The 22085-nt window shown below is 39.2% G+C and overlaps 1 protein-coding gene across 1 annotated transcript in view; it reads left to right on the forward strand.

Annotated features, from left to right (window-relative positions):
- The first annotated feature begins 3669 nt into the window (after nucleotides 1–3669).
- Nucleotides 3670–22085, forward strand: part of jam3b (junctional adhesion molecule 3b) — a 37360-nt gene continuing 18944 nt past the window's right edge. The window contains exon 1 of the mRNA XM_055046565.1: nucleotides 3670–3883. Within this exon, the coding sequence (XP_054902540.1) occupies nucleotides 3670–3883 (214 nt within the window). The remainder of the gene's footprint in view (nucleotides 3884–22085) is intronic.

A 22085-nucleotide genomic window follows, 5' to 3' on the forward strand; every position in this document is an offset into this window, starting at 1 on the left:
ATGCCATTAGATATTACCATCTGGTTGGCAGATCCACGTCTGACTGCATGGCAAGAAATACACCAATCGTAGGTGAGCTTTGATAAGCAACCATTCCTCCCCTCGGCCAAATGTAATGTTTGAAATGTGACAATGGTTTTTATGAGACACCAAAAGGAGGTCGCATGTTGCAGTCAACTGCAGGTAGAAGGCTAAGTGGCAGGTGATTAAGCAAGCAGTAAAAGGCCAGCGAAACATCCACTGCAACAAAAACAAATAGTTTGTTTCTCAGAGAATCTGCCCTGACAAGCTCTGTAATCATTTTAACCTCATGCAGGGAAACTGTGCTCTTTTGGTTATGTGTTTTCCCCCCATCGGCTGTGGGAGCAGAGAACATAAAAGCCCTTTGGTCTAATTCTGTTTTCCCTGACAAGAGGAAAAGGGAGTAAAACACTTCTACAGTCATGCACAGTTGTTGTTGTTGTTGTCGTTTTGTTTCTTTCTAACCAGGCTGTGACAGAGCAGACTCGCCCTCACAGAGAAAGATGTTGGAACCGGGTCTGTGTGTCTGGGTGGGACGCTGACAGCTGAGATGTTCCGCAGCACAAAGCGTTGCTGTCGTAGAGGCTGCAAAGAAGAAGTCAGAGACGGGTTTCTGATGAGGGTATCCGAGGATCTCGCTGCTTTTCCTGACTGCAGTGTGTTTCCTCCCCTGATAGATCTTCATAAGACTCCAGAAAGATTCCCTTCAGATGTTCAGCCGTAAATTTCCTCACCAGACAAAGTAAACATGAACTGTGGCATTCAAATATGCATTTGGTGCTCTGTGTTTAGAGTGCTGATTTGTAGCATTCAAAAAGTTGTGTTAAAGGCAAATATAAAAACTGAGTAATTTTTGGCTTTACAAATCGCACACACATTGAATTTTTAAATCAAATAACTAATAAAACTGGATGATGTAGTGCGTAACGCCTGAGCTCACTGTGTTCCTCTGTGAAATTTTTTTTTTTTTTTTAGGTCCTACTGTGGATAAATTGAACTTCCACTTGTAAAATTAAATTTACTCTCCTCATGTTTTGGGATGCTTGAAAATCTATCAAATCCTAAGACTTACCCGTTCTTAAATTTGAACATAGCAAAAAAAACTTGCTGGTTGTTTCTCTGCGATTAATTAATTTTATTCACAATTTTTAGGGTTCTTTGTTGATGAATGAAAGGAAGTTAAAGCCTGGGCACAGTGGCTCTTCCAAATGAACAACGATCCATGTCAATGTCAAAATATGCATCAAAAGTCGATCATAAATTTGATTCATGATTGACTGAAAAAAGCCGAATTAACTTAAACTGGGTTTTTTGGGTTTTTTTTTTTAACACAGACCTAAATTACTGAAATATAAATTCATTTGATAATTCTGCACCAGTACAGCACAATTCACTACATTAATAGCTTCACAAGCTAGGTTAAACATGATTAAAAAAAAGAAACACACGACTTTAATTTGTTGAGTCCATGCAATTAGGAGAATAACGGCCAATAAAAAATAATAAGGAAACAGAAACTGACTATTTTTTCCTTAATCAAACAAGGAAAAATAAACTCCAACGAACTTTTCAAATATCTCTGAAAGTCCAATTAGGAATTCTAAATACAATGCAGAATAATTAAGAAAACATGACATTGCACAGAGCACAAAGCATCAAAATAGAGTTGAATTTTTTTTTTTCAATTTCGGGACCGATACAGATTTCAATATCGTATCGGTGCATCTCTAGTAGTTATACCCCAGCCCACAAATCAGAAAGTAGGAGCTAAGTGTCTTGCACAGGAGTTGTAAGCTGGACTCTGACCCTCAACTTCAAATACGTCAACACAGCTCCTCCTCCCACTGAGCCACAGTCACCCTAAACATTTACTTGTTCACAAAAGAGGCTGAAAATGACCATTTCTGGATCCCAGCATCACACAATCTTTCTCACCTAGAGAGTATTTGTGATAACTTCGCCCGGCTTACATTAGAGTATAAAGTAGACATATGCACAGGTTCTGTAATGCAATTCATAGGCACACAATCAGAATATAGACATGATATACTTACATTTAGACAGAATTGCTGCACTAATGAAGTATTCTGTGAAGGTAAAACACTGACTTTTATGCAAACAGAATTCGCCCAAAGTATACATCCACTGACGGATAATGAAACATCTCTACGCAACATAGTAACATAAAGTCATAAATAAGCTTATTTTGCCTCATAAGAGCTTGTTTTATTGGTTGGGAGTATTTTTCTGCCTTGGCAGAGTTATAGCAGAGCTCAGTACATGGAGCTCAGTAAAAAAAGCTCAGTAAAAAAATAAAACAAATTGCTTGATGCTAGCAAGGCATTTTGGCATAACCCAAGGACTGCATCCAGTGTGATGTGAACGGACTTAACAAGACAGAGCTTGTTCTTTCAATGTGAACAAGGTAAGAGAGTCCTGGGCTGACATGACTGCAGTGCCGTGTCAAGGCAGCATTTCCTCAGTTTATGACAGAGAAATGATTTACAGCGAGTAAAAATAAATGAAGGTCTATTTCTTGCACTCCTAACGTTGCACTGGTGGTACTTGTGCAAGACCCTTAGCTATGTAGTATTAAACCATGTGTTACATTTCAGATTAATGCTTAATGTATAATTTTAGATGAGCGCATACGACCTCTGTTGGTTCTCTTACATGTCATTTGTCTCATGCTGAATTTTGTGCTGGTATAACTTTGAAAGAGTATCATTTTAATAGGTGTGTTTAATAAGCATGCAAGGCGCTTCTTAGAAATATTGTCACTTGTTCAGACAGCTTCATAAAGGTCAACAAGTGAAACTCAGTGGCAAAATTGCTGCTCATGGCACCATTGCCAAAAATGTGCCATTTTTATTCTCAATATTCAGACATGTCTCAGTATTTTCAGACATATTCCTCTTTTTATTTTATTTTATTGAGGACCAACATTCTCTGTGCTATGTTTGATTGATCACGGCATTTGTAGACGCACACTTGCCAAGAATAAATGACGGCGTCACCATTATTTCAAGAGATGATGCTTACATACGACTCAGCAAGTAAAAGGGTAACGCCATCTTAAATGAACAACATGTATTTCAACTCACTGATAATAACATTATTATTCTGCATCATTACTTTTTTTTTTCTTCTTCTTCTTATATTTTTGCTTAGGATCCAGAGTAATCTGACCCAAGAAATTAATTATGATGTAATTAATTATTAAATAACCCATCGGCTTTAAGAGGTCACAGCAGCAGAGTACTAAGTTCAGGTTTGATCTCATTAAATATTTTTCCTGTAACATAAAATAGCCTCGGGTGATTAGTGGAGCAGTAATTTAGATTTAGATTTATATTCCTTTCTAGGAGCTAGAGCATCACCTAAAAGCATTTGTGTTTACTTTTCATTTTCATACACACACACACACACACACACACACACACACACACACACACACACACACACACATATATATATATACAAATCTCAATTCCCTCCCACATCACATAAAACTCTGGAAGCTGGTGGTTTCATATCTGGGTTCCCAGCTGGTGCCTGCCAACAGCAGTGTAAGGACACAGTAGTAAAAGCTTTCCTCATCGTATCAACTATAAATTCCTGTCTGTGTGAGTGATGCTTTCGGTAGCTATGGAAACCCCATATAATAGCTCCCCCCGCCCCTCGCTGCCTCTCCCTCTCCCTCCGGTGGTTTTCCCTCTAGGTCTCTCTCCCCCCTCTCTATCCTCACCAAAGCTGTTGAGGCTACTTTGCGCATGTACGGCCAGCCGCACCGAGCATTGCATCGACACCAAGATGGCGAAAACACGTCTGGCTTGCCTCCTGACTCTCCTCTCAACTCACTGTAAGTACGAAAAGCAACCCAAAGCAGCTGCCGTTTCGGCCCCGCGGCGTTTGTTTGGGACGTGGACACCGTGGCCTGTCAACTCCCGCATCAGTTTTTTTTTTTTAGTTTTTTTTATTACCGTTTCTACCTCCGCGTTGCATGGAAAACGGACCGTGACTCACAACTATCTAACTAGTTGGACGCAACTGCCGTTAAACTCACAATTGACTGATAGTAAACCCGCTATATTTGACCGCGGATACATTTAGAAAATGTTAACCGAAATGTAAAGAGACATCCTCTCGCATTTTTTCCACAACTTTTTTTTTTTTTGCTTAGTCCTCCTGTTGTTTCTCCGTAGACTGAGTCGCATTTACATTAACGTAGCGGTTAAATCAGCCTAGCTTGATTAAGTTGTACGATTTGTTGTGGCGCGCGCTCGCGTATATTCGCGCGCGTGTGTGCGTGTGTGGGTGTCCTGACTCAAAAGGTTCAGACAGAAAAAAGAAAAGAAGGAAAAAACAAACTTTCGCCAAGTTTGGTTCATCAAATATGTATATTTTGCGGTTTCGTAGCCGGAGCAGTTTAACTATTTAGCGCGAGGCTGCGTGTCCGCGCCGACTCAGAGATGTAGCGATGCGAGGTAACGGTTTTTCCTGCGGCGGAATAAAAGCAGGCTGACCGCGGGAGGAGCCAGCCGAGCGGGCAGACTCTCCTGGCGGGCGCTCCCCCTCCTCTCCTCTCCTGTTCTATTCTCCTCTCCCTCCTCCCTTTCAAACCGCACCGAAGCTTAACACTGGCTAATAGAAACAAGAGTGAGGGAAACAAATGACCCACGGTTTCTGTACGGCTTCAGAAGTCTGTATGCTCGGTTTGTCTCCTGGAGCCGGAAGCGAAAAACGGGACACCTGTAAGATATCACCGCAGTTCCATTTATTTATTTCGGCGTGAGCCCTGAAAGCCATGACAAGGTTTTATCGAGAGAACACACTTACATTTGTGCCCCTATTAAGACTCATGTGATATAGTTCAACACGATTTGGACTTTAATTTAGATTTATGTGCTTTGTACAAAATACAAAAGGACACCTTCCAATTTATATTTGACCCCAAAAAATAATAATTGCAGTTTTCAAAATAGTCTTCCTATTATTAGCTGAAGTGAGAACGGTTTAAATTATGTTTATGTTCCCGATGATATGTATTTAATGAAATCCCCCACAGAGAGCAACACAGCTTGGTAGTAAATAAGTGTCTCGTTTTTGAAAGTTCAGAACATTGTAGCTTTAGCCAGGCCACTGACTGGAATCGGGCGTTTTTCTGATCTGCAACTAGGATACGGTTAAAATGATGTCATTCTGAGAACAAAGTCGAAAATGAATGTGGATTCGCAAACACTTGTCTTTTATTCTCTGTCACGTTTACCTTGCAAATCATTGAGTTAACAGGTTCCGCCGCTTTGAGAACAGTGGATGTAAAATAATAAAACAAGAGTTTCAGTTCTAATTTTTGATGTACCCATAAATGAATATTACCTTGTATCAAAACACTCTGATGTCTAACTTTCACCTTGATTTCTCTACAACAACAAAAAAATGACTTTGTTTAGTGAATTAATGGAAATTGTGCTTCCTTTTAGAAACATTGTTCTCTTTGTCTGACAGAAACGCGCTTTGAGTTTTTCTCCTCGGATTAAGGTGTGAGAGGACTGGTGAACAGATCAAACCAAGTGGAGACATAAGAGCCTTTCCTGTGATCTCTCACGTGTGTGAGCAGGCTTATTCCCTTCACTTTAATTAGGAACGGCAGTGGAGCTTGTTTGAAATATGTTCCTGTGCTCTCCTGACACACCTTCAGGCTGTAAGATGATTGATTTTTTTTATTTTATTTTAGATACTCTTAACAGTGTTCTCTTGTGTAAACCTCAACAGGAGAACAATTAGTTTTTCATGCGGGCGGCGAGCGTGTGAAGATTTAGGAATTCCTTTTGTCTCAGTGGACAGGGCTTAGCCATGTGGTCAGCTGGGCCCCAGCCAACGCCGCCTCTGTCTTTGTAGAAACTGGACAAATGCAGCCAGACTTGAGCTTGCCACAAGCCGGGTTATGAATTACTAATTGTTGCTGGTAGCACTGACTGTAACTCGAATGCTTCTTGCGTTTCGGAAAAAGTTCTGCTCCTAATATAGATGTGAGAGACTGAATGTTCGTAGGAAATGAAAGTGTCAGTGGTTTGTTCTTTCTCTACAGGCCTTGCTTGGTTTCATTTTCTCTCTCTCCCTGGGAGAGATGAGCTTGTTATTTCAGTTCATGGCACTCTTAGGGGGGTGATCATCTTAATGGCCACACAACTCTAGGTGGAACATGCTGCATTTCCACGGCCGGTCATCGGTCACTGGAGCAAAAGACGAGGCAAGACGAACACACTTCCATCAGACTTGCATCCACCTTTTCCTTTGTTGGCTTTGGCCTTTTCTCCGAAAATACTCCAAAGAAATTCGTCGAAAAGAAAATCTGCCATGAAGGTTCCTGCCAAGAGAACAGCACAGATATGTGGGGGCTGGAAGATGCTCAAAGTGGATTAGAAGTGAGCCGATATATACTGTGAGATCATTTCTTTTACTTTTATAAGAAACACCTGTGCTAAGGAGTGAATTCAAAAGTTGTTGTTGCTTTTTAAACCACGAGCTTTGACTACAGAAAGCAGCTCAGTTTTAGCACTATGATAAGAAAAGAATACACACGTCATCATTCAAATGTTTTTCATTTCCAGTATTTAAAGAATCTGTTTTATTTTAATATCCTGCATTTAATGTCATTTTCGCAGTTATCTGCCAAGATTCTTGGCTGCAACTAACGATAATTTTGGTAATCAATCACTTGATCATTCTAACTATTCATTGATTAATCGGATAACGCAAAATTGCCAGAGATTTTTTATTAAGCCGCTTAAACCTTTTTGATATTAAAAATAAATGGACGGAAGATGGAAATAAATAATTCAATTCCTTTATTTTAAATACAAAAATAAACATTTTATTGCCTAAAACACAATAACATACAATAACTGTTATTTTTTTCATATAACAGGTGAATATGAAAAAATGCCACTTGATTATTTTTGGGTAAAACACATAGGCAAACAAAAGTGTTTTTATCTTAATTACAAAATGCATACATATTTTAGTACAATTTTTGTTTATTTATTGCTCTGAATGTCGTTTTTGTCAGCAAGTGACCTATTTTGAGTGCACACTCTAGTTAACGATTAATCAATTACTATATTACTAAATTATTTCACGTAAAGCGTCTTTGAGTGTCTTAATAAAGTGCTGCAGAAGTCTCATAGTTGACGATTATTTAAATAATTGATTCATCATGACTGATCCAATTCGAGCCCTCTCTTTATCTCCATCGATTAGATAAAAAGAAAAAAAGAAAGCTGCCCGCTTGAAGATTTCTTAAATCTTTGAAAATCTTCAGAATAACACATAGCCAGGGTTCTGTCGCCCAGTGACTAATGTCTTTCTAAATGGAATCCCGGGACGCTGTCTTTTTGCACCGTTTGGCCAGGCAGGAGACACTTCTCTTCCAGATAACTGCTGATGGCTCCCCAAGGAGAGCCTTGTTTTCTGACGTTTTCTCCCTCCACCTGAAGCTCGCAAGCAAATGTTAGGAACACACTCCGAATGACACGTTCCATCCCCGTGGGCGAGTCGCAGACAGTCTGACATTTTTCTGAAGGGACGGTAAATGGCAGAGGAAATCGGGGCAGGCAAACAGAAAGAAGCCCTGCGCTGTTCGGGATTTGTTTTGTCACGAGTCAGAATGGGGTGCGAGTTAGGAAGTTCTGCAGAGTTATTTGCAATCTTCATGTTTGAGCTGAAGCCGATCCTTACTTGTGCAACCGAAGCCCTTCCATGTCATAAGGTTAAAGTGCCCCGTGTCCCATACCCCATGTGGAATGACCCGAAACAGCTGAGTGGGAGTGGGCGGTGGTTGTTTTGAGCCGCGTCGCAGGCGTGACCAGAAATATCTGCTGAGTCCCTCCTAAACCTGACTGGGCCATGTTAGCAAATGCAGCATTCCAAATAGAAAACACATGGAGGCAGACAGTGCCGCATCATATGAGCTCTGACTAACAATCATTACCACCTGTTTTCTTAAAAGATAAAAAGAGTCCTCTGCCGATGAGCTGGCTGAGGTCAGAAGAGGCGGAGGAGGGGGAAGTTTTGAAGACGGAAAGCAAAGTGTTTTTTGGCAGTTGAAGGCCTTCAGAAAAGAAGCGGGGTGTGGCGGTTCGTCTCCCGAGACAGAAAATCCACTTCACCGTGACTCAGAGAAGGATTCAGGACCTTGGCCTGTTTTTATTCTGTTTATTTATTTATTTTTTGACAATGTCTCTCAGGGGTTGAGACGCAAACAGCGACTTACCGCTTGTTCCAGAAATGGCAGTGGCATGCACATGCTTCAGATGTCAATAAGACAAGTAAGCGAAAAAATATAGGGTTCATAAATCACAGGCCATCTTGAAGCAGCACACGTTGGCCAAAAGTTCACGATGAAAATATGATAATGACCGAGGTGTGGAGAGGGAGGATTCTTGTGGGAAGTTTGGCTTCTAGATTGGTCACATCCTGAACCTGATGGGGGGACTATGAGTTCTTGGAAGTGACGAGTCTAATTTAATGAAAGCCATCATCCATTGCTTGTTTTGTCAAGATAGCTCAATTCTGTGTTTAGGCTGCTCTATATCAGGAATGATCTGCTTCCTTACGGGGTGCTTGGGCTTTGGGCAGCACAAGAGCAGCTTCCTGTTTGATGATCTTTATCTGTGATCACATGGTCCCCAGAGGGAGGAAGTGCCGCGCTGGTTCTCCCTGCTTATGTATGCACTGGATACTGATGGGAGTACATCAATGGGTCAGAGGATCCCACCATTGATCAAACACTAGAATGCTGTCAGCTTTGCGAAATAATTAGGTAGTTTATTAATGACAGAGAAGCTATGAGCCGCAGTGTGCGCGAGAGGAAAAAGCTGGAGGCTGCGCCCCTGCTGGGAGTCGCAGCCATATAATCGGTCTGGATTCAGCTTTTGTTTACAAGGCTGTAGCAAAAGGGCAATTATTTTCTAAAAATAGCCAAAAGGCAGAGTCATCTGACGACCTCAGGTGTTTGAAATTGTTCCAGTGTGACAATGATAGTGGACAAGACTTCTGAACAAGGAGCTCCAAAGTTTCAGGATGTTATTTTCTTTCTTTAACTAGAAGTACAACTCTTTCGAATAAATGCAGAAGCAAGATTTACCTGTTATTTTAGGGGTTGATGTTTCTTCCAAAATTGTGACATGTTCCTATAAAATCAGAAAAGGCACAGCTGGACCGCTGTGATTTATAAAGCTTGAAGGGCCTAACGGAGTCGAACATGACGTCAAACCTCCTAGTCAGAGGTTACTCTAGACTTTTTTCCCTGTAAGTCATTTTGACAAATCTATTCCTCTATCACCAGCTTGTCTCCAGATATTGCAGAACATGTAGTCATCTCCTTTTCTCGGCCGTGGGAACTCCCACAGAACCCATTAATCCTTCCTGAACTCCCCACTTCCACCTGCTTGCTCTGTAAGCTGAGTGGAAGTTTAGCGCTCGCTTGTCTGTCATCTGCCACCACATCACTCCTTCTTTTCTAGCCAATTTCAACAAACCAGTTGGCTTGTTTTCCAATAATGTAGGTGTTCTAGTGTGTTGGCAAGTGTGTTGTGAACAGCAATGTCTTCTCGTTGCTCGGCCACAGGTGGTTTATGTATGCTTATCATCAGTGAAGCTGTGAATAACACTGTTATTATTAGGCGCCGCGTGGTTATGTCTGAGATTCTGGGATATATTCATAAAAGTATTTCGTGGTGCTTAATGTGGACAAACCTACGTTCGCACATGCTTCTAATTCTGAAACTAGACGCAAAGGCAGAGCTGCTCCTAAAATAGCTTGAAAGACCAACCACCTTCTCTCTGCCCTGACACAATTCAGGGGTAAACATGCTTGCACTTATTTATATTTATTTAAGTTACAGCCAGAATAAGTTGCTTAGCTTTCTCGACGGCTAGTTACTTTTGCTACACATATTGCACAAAAAATGGGGATCAGCTTGAGAAAATTTTGGCAGAGGACATGAAAAGTGGGAAAAATAACCTTCTGTTATGCTGACTTTACAAAAGATGAATCGGGAATGTCACAAAGGGCAGAATTCTTCCTCTCTACCAGTAAACTCTTCCTAATATTTGCAAAAAATACTTTGAATCAAAGAAACAGTCAGTTTACAGTAACACTGCCCCTATTTGATTAATTTTACAGGATCTAAACTACGACTGGAGGAAGTTCATCTGCCAGCAAGTGTTCCTTTGTTATGTAATGTTATGTAATCAGTGTCTTTGTATTGCCTGTATGCAATCATTTTAGAATTTTACACACATTTTTACTTTAGTTCATGCTTTTTTAACATCTTGGATTGGTTCAGTTAAATTAATGCATTTTTTTAAATAGGAAACATCCTTCTCAAATTTAGAAATGCCATTCAGACGTTCCTTAAAGTTTTGAGGAAGGCTTCATCAGGTCAGAACCTGAAGTTCTCTGTTCAATTAAATAATCATAAAAACTCAATTTATGAGTTGAACTTTATTCATATAGCAAAATATGTACTGTCAAGTGTAACACAAAGTCTGTAGACCTGTTTCTAAGCCATAAACAGGTCAACACCTGAAACCGCCAGAGTCTTGCACAATAAAATGATCGAAACGCCAAATCAACTAAACGAATGCAACGATAATTATTTTTGAAAGTAAAATGAAGAGTTAAAAGTGACAGAATTCAACCAAAAATAGTTGATGGAAAAACTGATTAATAGGAAAATATCACAGATATGCATACATGTTCAATAGGAGAAAACATAAATATATTTTTGAATTTATAAAAGTAAAGTTGAAACTGTAGATTTCACACATACAAAAAATAGGAAACAATAAAATCTGAAATATTGAAGAACAGTATGCTTAATCAATCAATCAATTTATTTGTATAGCACGTTTCAGCAACACGGCAGTTCAAAGAGATCAAAGTGCGTTACTTTATGAAAACAAAAACATTATCAAAATAACATGCAGTTGACAATTGAGACATTGAGATTTATTTGATTGGCACAAACACACAATAACATAGACTAACTGAATAAAACAGCAGTCCGGTGCTTAGCGTGATCTAATTTGCAGAACTTGTCCCTAGAGACAAGTGACAGTACATACCATGAATATTAATAACTTGAGTTGTCAACTTAAACTCCTAGCTCCCAAAAGGTGGCAAAATAGATTTTTGGAAACTTTTACTGTGAAAAATGTGCCACTGTATCCCTACACTCGACACAGCAGGTTGTCATCCTTGGTAATTAATTATTTCAAACTCAATATTGCCAGTAATGGACAGAGATTTTTTTTTTAAAGTGAACCTGCAAAGCTGTGAAATACAATGCGGTTGAAGATTTGGGTGCGCTTGATCTCTCTGCTGGTGCGCCTATGAACAAAAGTGAGGCGTGCCAGTGCAACCAGTGTGAAAAGTTGGTCTGGAGCCCAGAGGAATCTGAGCCTCACATTACTTGATTTAAAACACTGTTGCCTTAATAAGAGGAATGTTATTTTTTGTAATGTTTCCACATCGTGACTGTATTTAATTTGCTACAGGAAATATTTCCGAACAGCCATATATGTCCTTCTTGATAATGAATTAGAAGCTTTGGAAACCCAGAAGTGTAGCTATTTTTTTCCAGGAGGGAGCCACAACAGACACAGAGACCTTATTAGTCATTCATATGATTAACGCTGTTTGTCCGTAAAACAAAATGAGAAAGTAATGGAAAGTTTTTGGGATTTGTAGGAACTGTAGAGGTTAAAAGCACAGATTTTTGGGAATTATTTTCATTACATTGCAACACTAAAATAACTTCCTGATCCTAAAATGGCCATTGATTCACCAACAGGCTTTGCTGTACAGAGTTTTAAGAAGAGTCCCTGGTGTAATTGTTGTACGAGTCCCCGAAATAACTCCACTTGATTTTTAAAAATGTTTTTCTTTCCACAACAGTAATGATTAAATCAAGGTAATTTGAGTGTAGAAATTGCTGTTATAATAAAGACTTAATGATGGCAGTAAGTCTAAAACAATGGCATGGTTCACTGAAAGCGATGAAGGAAACAATGTGTTTTTCGCAATGTCTAATCAAACAGCTTCATTCATTTTGATTAAAACATTAAATGTTGCTGGTAAAATCATTACAGGGCTATTATAGTTTTGAATATCCATCATATTTTTATTAATAGTTGTATTTTAATTCCTTGTGTATTTGATTTTTCAGTTTTATCCACAACTGAATATAAGAGTTTTCTGAAAAACAGTGTTTACTAAATAATTTTATTACTCTACTGTTGAAAGTATTCTTATTTTTATTAAAATCATTCCCCAACTTAAGACTGTGAAGAGCTTTTTGTATATAAATTTTTCACTTCACAGGCTTTATTTTTATTTCTCACGACCAGCGGCGATCCTCTCTCATCCATCACCAGCGAGTGTCAGTGGGTGTAAATTCACCTACAAAGCAGGAGCCATCAACATAAAACGCAAACATCATATGCTAACATTCGTGTGTGACAGGAGCTATCGGGTAGTTTAGTAATAATTCCTCGAGTATTTGGATAAGCATGTGTTAAGATTTAAATAAGAGACAGCAAATGAACAAATGAAATGTGATATTTATATTACATTATGTAGAAAGAATAACTAATAACTCATAGTTTGTTCTATGTGCAATGGTGTGCTTGTTGATCATCCTAAATGCTTTATCTGTGTTCTTTATTTTTTTTCTCACATACGACTCGATCCAAAAACAGGATTGGTTCATATTAAATAAACACATGTTATTTGCAATTAGTTTCTGTAAAATATTATATCTTACGGTTTTATCTGTTTTCATAGCTTTCTATTGCACCAAGCCAGGTGCATTAAGAATAGAGTGAAGTTAACATTCAACATCCAGTTATCTTAAGGCTTTCTTGCACCATCTCAAGTTCATCTTAAAATAATGCAGGATGCTTTTGACTGTAAAAATAAATCATAAATGAGTGTTGGACCAGATCACTTTGCTGCGACTCTGTCTGTCATATTTGAAGTGTCAGAGAGTTATGATGATACTTTGATAGGGGGACAAGATGTAACGGTCAGGAATGCTGGAGATATTTCTTACTATCTTCACATATGGTGCATTTATCTTCCCCATAAATGTGCCATTTAAGAAACAAGCCCAATAAAGTTTTGATGAGCAGTGAGATGATAGGATCAACTCAGGTGTCCTACTGAATCAAATAGAAATCTATAATTAACTAAAACCATTGATCTACGTGGTGCATTTTTCTGCTTTAATTTCTACCAAACCCAAATGCAAAAATAAAAGTTCCCCGGTTTGGCTTGGCTGAAAATTTCCTGTGTTGCCTAGCAACTGCTTGGAGCAAAGATATGATTTGGCTTATAAGCCCTAGAAAAATGTCCAATTGTAAGCAAGCAGGATCTGGTGCACAAAGCTGTGAACTTTATACGGGTCACTGCTTTCTGTCATTGTGGTTGTGGTCAATTTGTGTTGTCGCTGTTGGTTGGGGTGAGATTTACCTCCCGTATCTGATCCTTTTATCAATCTATCGACTGTGGTACAAACTAATAAAACAAAAAATAGTGATTAATTGTGGTTAATCACAACACTAGACTGATTAAGCTGATTCAATTTCTTCATCGACAGACAGCTGACTTTAGCATTTGAAACCAAAACAATTGGTTTGTGAGATTGTATTTGCATTATAGATGTGGTCATTAGCCTTGTTTCAATTGAACAGTCACCAAAAGAGTATCGAACAGTCAGTTGAGCAGATCATCCAACCATATGGTGTGAGGACGAGCCCTTCAGGGCTGCTTAGTGCTAAACGTATTGAAACTGAATCGCAACTGATAGCATTGTGGTTGGCTCGCATGCTTTGGCAGAAAACAACTCCGCATCTGTTTCTACCAAACCTTTCTCATCAGGCTTTGGAAGTGGAGTTATTACTTCAAGAAAAATGCGACTTTTTCTGTTGAGACCAATCACGAGAAGTGGTCAAAGCGTCCATGCCTTTTAGACTTTGCTGTGACTCATATCCAGAGTGGAGGCTCTGCACACACAGAGCTGCTGCCACATGTGTGTGAGGGCATACTCTGGGTAAGTGAGTGCCTTAGATATTTGTCAGAATGCCAGACATAGGTGACGAGTTTGCAACACTGTGGTGGGTTCCTGTCTGAGCTCCATTAGTGGTTGCTTTACAGTAGGGTGTCCTAAGTTTCTGCGTCCACCGAGCAGCGGAACAAGGGCGTAATTTGGTGAGATTTCACTCTAGATTGTTTGTTTTACGCTCTGAATTACACTAACAGTGTGGCTCAAATCTCTAAGCAGATCACAAGCTTTAGAAATAACTACATGAGTTAGGGTATGTTAGGCACAGCAGAAAAAGAAGAAATTATTCAGTTGTACAGGATGTGACGGTGGATATTCCACACCCTATCTCTTCTAAGGGATTTCCTGTATTTTTTTTATTTTTTTGCAAAATTGTAGTAATTTAACTAAATTGTCAGTTTGTCAACATTAAACCTCATAAAACATGTGATAGGAGAGTTACTCCCAAAATGACCATGTTATCTCCTGTGCCATTTCCATTCCTGCTTTACATCTAAAGTCAGATTAGATGTGAAGCCAGACTCTTCTAGAGCTATAAACTGCAACTTTAAATCTGTCTTTCTACCTCTGCCTTGCTAATTATTACACATTTCCCAGTCTAAAGCCGTTCTCATTTACAAGAGCATACAGCAGAAAATTACAAAACACAAACTATATAAGTTTTAGGGTTGTTTTGAATTTGTTTAAATCACCATCTTGCAGCAACAATTCCCGATTTATAGGCATGTTCTTAATGAAAGACAAGCGTAAAAAGATTTCTGCATCTGTATGATGGAATTTTTTCTTCTTCCCATGTTTTGAGTTAAAACTTGAAGCTTTAACTAAAGTTTGAAGGACATTGGTGGAGCCATCTTCCCAGAAAACACAAACATAAGCATTTCAGCACATTCTATCTTGCTCTCTTAAAGCTTCAGCCATTTCGTTAATAGCAGCAGAGCCCTGGAAACAAAGCCATTTCTCATATTTGTTCTGCTAACCCTAAAAAGCTCTGAGCACAGATACGTGCTTCCTAAAATATTCAACATACAAATCCAAAGAGGCACAAATAATTTATTGAGAATTTAAAAAAAAAACAACAACAGGAGGAGAACAAAAGCCATTTAGCTGTTAGGGATAAAACAGAGAACAGGTGAACTCAAAGAAACCCCACTACACTCATAGTACTCTAGCAAAGTTCATTCTAGTTTGCTCTCGGTTCAAGGTAGAAAAATGTTTGCTGGGTTTCATCTGACTCCTCACCTCAAGACTCAAAGAGAATCTGCCTCTCCTTGTATTAAAATGTAAAAAATGTCCTGTTTTTCCCCCAGCCAGCACCGCCCACTCCTACTGTCCGTCCTTAAAACAGACTCTTTCATGCAGAACTGATCAACTGTACAGTTTTATCTCAAATCATCAGCACTCGAGATCTGTGGGCAGCTTCCTTTGGGGCGATTGTTAGCTTGTTAATGCCGTTCAGCGAGAACAGCTCAGTTGTTCAGAGAGCGGAGACGACTGCAGAGCTGTTCTGACGTACTGGTTTCTAACCTAAGGCAGAACAACAACCCGTAAGGCTGGGACTAAACTGCTGCTGCCTGTTATGCTGTTTCCCTACCGATACAGAGCTGGTTGCGTTTAAGCAGATTGAGTCTGGCTCCTTGCCAGTTGCAGTCATGCTGCATCAGGGCAGGGCCTGCTCTGCTTGGTGAGCTCGCTACCACCGAGCTAAGAAAAAAAACACGCTGTCTACTATCTGTGTCAATGAGTAAAGAAGCTCTGTTTTATTGGTTTAATCTTTCAACCTGTCTGCCATGATGAGTTTTTTAAATGTTGGCAGCTTTGTTTGTTTTGTCCGAAATTTCAGATGCGCAATATGGGATCGACTACTTGCCTGCTCACACAGCAGGCAAATATGTACTAAATACGATTTTCTTTTTGTCCATATGCAACACTTAAACAACTTTTTTATGGCAGTCCGTATGGTCCAATTCCAATCTCCCTCACCAAAAAAAAAAAAAAAAAAATCTGATTTATGTCACTTTCGTATATTGTACCAAATCAACTGATTGATGTGTTTTAAAAACGATGCAGTCTGAACGGTTTTGTGGCATTTAATCCAACTTTTACGTCAAAGATGTGTTACACGCATCATAATTTGCTCCACAAAAGCCCATTTCTATTAGTTGTGCTTTATTTTTATTAACTTCCTTTGTCTTGTTATGATTTCTTTCACAATACTGTCAACTAAATAAATCTTTCTATCCATTGTTACTTTTGTAAATAGAGCACTTCTAGTAACTATCCAACAGAACATCTTCTCTCATGGCAGAAAGATGAGAAAGTACCATTTATGATGCAATTCTGGTGACTCGTAGTTTTTTGACAAGCAGGTAAAAAAAAAAAATCACCCATTCTCTTTTTTCACCATGAAAGCAGTCCGTACGTCAGCCGCTGCTTGCTGCTGCAGCTCTGTAACTGCCCTGCCCATCTCTGTGTCCTCCATCATTGCACGCACAATAGAATAGCTGATATAGAACGCAGCTAGGAGCGTGGACGAGTGGATTATTCTGCTGTCAAGTCCCCTTTTGGCTGAAAACCAACAACCAACAAGCAATTCCTCTCCAAGTAGGTGATGCAAGTGCGGCTCCAGCGGGTGTGGAAGCAGGAAGAAGCGCAGATATTTTCCCTGGCCACCTGTTGCTCCTGCGACATTCTCTCCCATGCAGCCTGAGTAAACTATTTGAGGATGCCATTATACACACTTGTTGTCTGAGTGGGCTGCTTGTTGGGAAATTCTTGCTCAGTTTGTGCACTTTGATGTCCCAATATTTTTTCGCAAGACACACCACGTTCATAAACAACTGGGCCCTGAAATGATTAGGAGTCATTCCCTCTGCTGCCGAGTGGAATGCATCTGACTGGAGAATGCAGCTCATGAGAGCCGACTCCACCCTTTTAATTAGAAGCTCTTTTGCAACACTTTCTATTTTCATGTTGATGTAGTTCTTCAGCAACAACACTAAATTCCAATTGTTGTTGAGTATGTCTTTCCAAAGTTAGCTATTCTAAGAAAAAAATAATAATTTTGCCCTTTTTAATCCATCAAACAAGGCAGAAAGACGCCAGCCCCCCTCCTTGACCCTGAACCAGATTAAGTGGGAATAGAAAACAGATGGATGGCATATATTTAGCAATCCACTGACCCTGTCCTGCTATGCAGTAGGTTAGAAAAATAATAAATGTAAAAAGTTTGCAGCAGATCCTCTGATCTTTCATCCAACCAGTGGACTCTGGGACCATTTTATCTAAAGCAGCATAGAAAACAGTAACACTAAGAGCACACAAAGTAGGAAAGTTTGGGGAAAAAATTGACAAATATGACTTAAAAGAAACCTGACTCTTAACATGTTAAAATTGGGCCTCTGTCTCTTAAAAAAATTCTGTTGTTTCTGAAACATCGCCTTCGGGAAGTCATTTCAGTATCGCTCCTCTATTACAACTTTAACATCGGTTGCACTTAGAACTCGCTTACATAATCAACAAAGTTGATTATGTTGATTATGCTAATTGCTGCTAGCTAGTCTCAAGGAGCTCAGTAGAGGAGTCGGAGGAGAGGGCTGCTGAAGTCATAGGATGTTTCAAGGATTTATAACACAGCATAAATTAATCGAGGCAACTCTCCGAGTCTGTTTTTGATGAAAGAATAACATAACCACATGATGTAAAGCTCAAGAAGTGAATTTTACATGAAAAATACCCCTTTAAAAACCCAAACCACATTTTGTGATGAAACCACCCAGCTTAAGAAATTTACTTTCAAAAGACAGACCTATTTAGGACAAAGATGATGATTAAACTCAAAGACAGTAATACAGCAAGCAGACTAAAAGTAGAGTAGTTGCCAAATTACTCGTCGTATAATTTTCCTGCAATTATTATGTTACTGCGAGGACCCTCACCAGGGGTTATGGACCATTTGTACTACCAATATCTCTAAACATGTTTAAAAACAGAAATAAAATACTTTTGACCAAACGAAAAGAAAACAGCATCCCGAAATTAAAGCTTATCTGCTTGTGTCATTCAGAGACTTTGATTTTTTTTCTGCTTCAAGCTCAATTTTGTTGTATGCATGTGTGTGTGTGTATTCTTTAGCTACATAATCCATCTTTGCATTAAAAGTTAATATTTAGAATGATGCTGTAAGCTGATTAGGTACAACATGCTCTTCAGTGTAGCTAACATGTGGGAACATGGCAGCTAACAGCCTCTCTTTCTCTCTGCTGATGCTACAAAGAAAAGCATATAGTCTGAGTGCTAACGGGAGGTCTCTGAAGCGGGAGGAACATGCCAGAAATGTAAATGTAATTCACATTTAAATTTGAGATCTTAAGCATTGTTATTATCGGGTCAATTCAGAAAACTGTTTCAAAATTTATTAGGAGGGGTTTCATTGTTTTTATAGCGGAATGATAAAAATCTGTAGACATTATGTAAGCCCAGTTCACTCGCTCAGTCACACCTACCCAGTTCACATGTCCAGTCGCCCACTAAATAGACACTTTATGCAACAAGACCCTTATGCTCTTTTTTAAAAATTCCTCCTTTTTTGTGCTAACTTAGGGAAGAAGAAAAAGGACAGAAAGGAAAAAAAACTAAAGTGCTTCAGTTGCACCCAGGTCAGCTGCTGTAGCACATTTGACTTTTGCTTTATGATAGCCATTAAGTTTACATTCTTTCTATCTGAAAGGCTGTAGGCTCTCCAACTTCTTCTTATGCTGGAATCATAAACCACTGGCCCCTATCACACTTTTCAGATCTTTAAATAATGTCCCGAGATTGTAATTTGGTCTGTTGGTCTGACAGGCTGATAGGGAAACTTGCAGCGCTCTGTATTTAAATACCAAAATAAACCTTAGCCTGAACAAGGGAGTAAATCTGATTCATGTTTATTGATGCAGAAATATTTCAAATGTAAAATTGTAACCCTTGTTAACCTTACATTTAGTGCCTGACTGCAGTGCTTTTCATAAAGGCTCCTCTGCACAACGTGGCTTTTGTTCCAGCGTGAAAACAAAGGCTGGTTAAGCTGAGCTGTATGTAGCGTTTGTTGCAACAGTAGACTTTAGGAAGGCTGTGTTTTTTTGTTCACGACATGTTGTTTCAGGATTGATAACATCTTGATGACTGCGCTGAACTCTACTGAGAGGCCTTGTAATAAAGCCTTCATAAGCCTACTGCTGCCATCTCACACATTTTGACTCTGCATGCCAAAAACAATGTTGGAACATTGCAGGCTGATTTCATTCCCCTTTATTAAGAATACAGTAAAATTAGGTGATTCGGTGAGGTTAAACATCATAGATATTTATTTAAAAAATACCTGGAGTTCTACCAAGAGCCTGGATGGCCATACTTACCTTTTCAGTCAAATTCTTTTTCAAGACTGAGTTTTCAGGATGTGATGCAGATTAAACCTTTCGGACCTGCTAAGTCATCATGTGTCTGCTCTGTGCTGTTCGCTTATTGTTCTGTTGTCAGTGGAGCTTTAGCTAGTCGTGGTCGGATACGCTCCCCATCCACAGGCTCAACAATGCAGGCTTATCCGGCAGTGGCAGAGGGGGTCAGCTCTCCCTCATCTCTCTGTCACTGTGTTGGCCAAATAGGGCATTATTAGGAAAGGGGACTGCTGGTTGGTCATAAAACAACCTGGGTTATTATCCCAGCAGTCAGAGTCTTAGCCTGCTATGTCCATATGCGAATGTTTCCAGGTTTTCACATGTTGTTATGGAACAGCATCTTGACATCTTTAAGAAAAAAGTGTTTTGTTTTTTTTTTTGTCTGCTCCTGTACGTATTTTTTTTGGACCTCTGTGGTGTTGGTATAACTAATTAAGCAATCAATTAATCATTAACTGGAGGTAATAGACTCAGAAAAGGCCATTTGCTGAAAGAACAAAGTGAGAGTGGTAATTAAGCCAAAACTGCCCTTGATAGATTAGCCCTGAACTGTATTGATGTTAAGTCAAGCTACAAATGATGAGGCATAAATTAAAGGAATGTTATATTGTTGCATCTTAGGCAGAAAAATGTTTCGTCTTTTAAAAAAAGGAACTTAATTATTTGTTTATTAGAATTTTCTTAGCATTTCTAATATTGTGTAAAAATGGTTAAATGTAAAATCTGCAGAGTGTGGTAATTTCCTATCTTGTTCATCGTCAAACTAATCGAGAGAATAATCAATACTAAGATAATTGTTAGTCGTAGCACTAAAAGTAGCATTTATTTGGTGATTACTTGAAACGTTGAAATTATAGACCTATTTTGGTATTGTAGGAATGCAATTGTGCTTGTATCTTGTTTGTTGTAAAAAAAAGAAAAAAAATGGCAGAGTGGAGATTGCATTCCTAATTAGGATTAAGGAAAAGGGTTAGGCAGCCTTGGCTAGAATGTAAGGCATTTGCAGTGACTGTCTCTGGTGCCATCTGTGCAAAGTATGGTGAGGAGCTAATTCTGGCTCCGAGTGTGGCCTGATTCAACAAAGATTTTGTGGTCGCAGTTTCTCTTCAAACATGGGATTTTGAATCTGGCTGTAGACTAAAAGCTGTTGCAGAGAGAAGAATTAGCCCCCCCACCCCCGCACCTCTCCTCTTAGATGTCCTTAAAGCTGAAGCCACAGAGCTGCCCAATTCATTTGGACATGGAACATGTGCAGCATGTCAGATTGTTCGCATAACAGACACTGCGCCAGAAGAAGCACGCTAACTCTCTACCCTCAGTGCTTCGATGTGCTGTGACAAGCCATTCGTACTGTCTCCCTCGAGAGGCTGACCTAGGCTTGAGCAAAGGAGTTGTCAATTAGTTCATCATAAACAATGGTCAAGTTTTTTTTTCTGTTGTGTGTGTGAAAGAGAGAGAAAGAAGGACGAGTCACTGCTGTTTCCGCCTACCTGAGAGAGATCCCAATTCGAAGGTTGGAGGACTTCCTGTTACAAACACTAAATAGTGTCTCAGCGTCTGACCACTCATCTATTATCAGAATTTTTTAAACAAATCATAATTACATAAATGCTACTCATAACATTTCACTTTATGTTGTACAGTTGTCTTTCACAGATGATTTTGCTTCTGAACCAGAACACCATTTCGAGTTGGTTGTAACACCGTAGTTGGGATACACCAATATAAACATCCAACATTGCTGTTATGACCGATATTGTCATCAATTACTTCCCAAGTTGAGTCTGGGCTGTTTGGTTTTGTTGGGCCGATACCAAAAAAACAAAAAACAAAACATAGAACATGTATGAAATATGCATACATGTTAGTCATATATATTTAAATACATTTTATTTTTGTCATTGAAAGGCCGTCTTGCACATACAGCAGTACTATTAAACAGCACACAATAACTGCATTTTAAAACAAAATGTTCAGATATGTCATTAGTAATTAAATTAAGTTCTTCCTCACTGGATAAAATAGACTAACCAGCAAAAAAAAAGAGTATCCTAATCAGTTGATAAGTTTTAGTTCACATTGTAAAAATAGAGTTAATCGTTATGATAAAACACAACTGTTATCATGTTATTGTTCTGAAAATATTTGGAGCATCTCTGTTGAACAAGGTCGATCAGCTACATTGGCTTTTTGCAGCTATGTAGGGTTGGTTGTTTCACTGGCTGGTCAATGCAACATCCAGCTGTTTGTGATTACTGTTTGATCTATCCTTTCATTGATTTTCTATGGATGTATTCAAAAGAAAATCTGGATCGTGGTGCTAATTATTCGCCTTCAGAAAGGAAGAGCGAACGGGGAGGTCGCAGTGTTTCCGAGGAGGCTGAATTACAGCGTATTGCAAACATAACCCAGCGGCGGATCATGTTTTCCATGAAGATCTCACGCCTGGATTTCTGTCATTACGTTTAGGTCTCCGCCTTTTTTTATCTTTGCGTTT

Source organism: Poeciliopsis prolifica, unplaced genomic scaffold (assembly GCF_027474105.1).
Source record: "Poeciliopsis prolifica strain line A6 unplaced genomic scaffold, Auburn_PproV2 SCAFFOLD024, whole genome shotgun sequence".
NCBI lineage: Eukaryota > Metazoa > Chordata > Actinopteri > Cyprinodontiformes > Poeciliidae > Poeciliopsis > Poeciliopsis prolifica.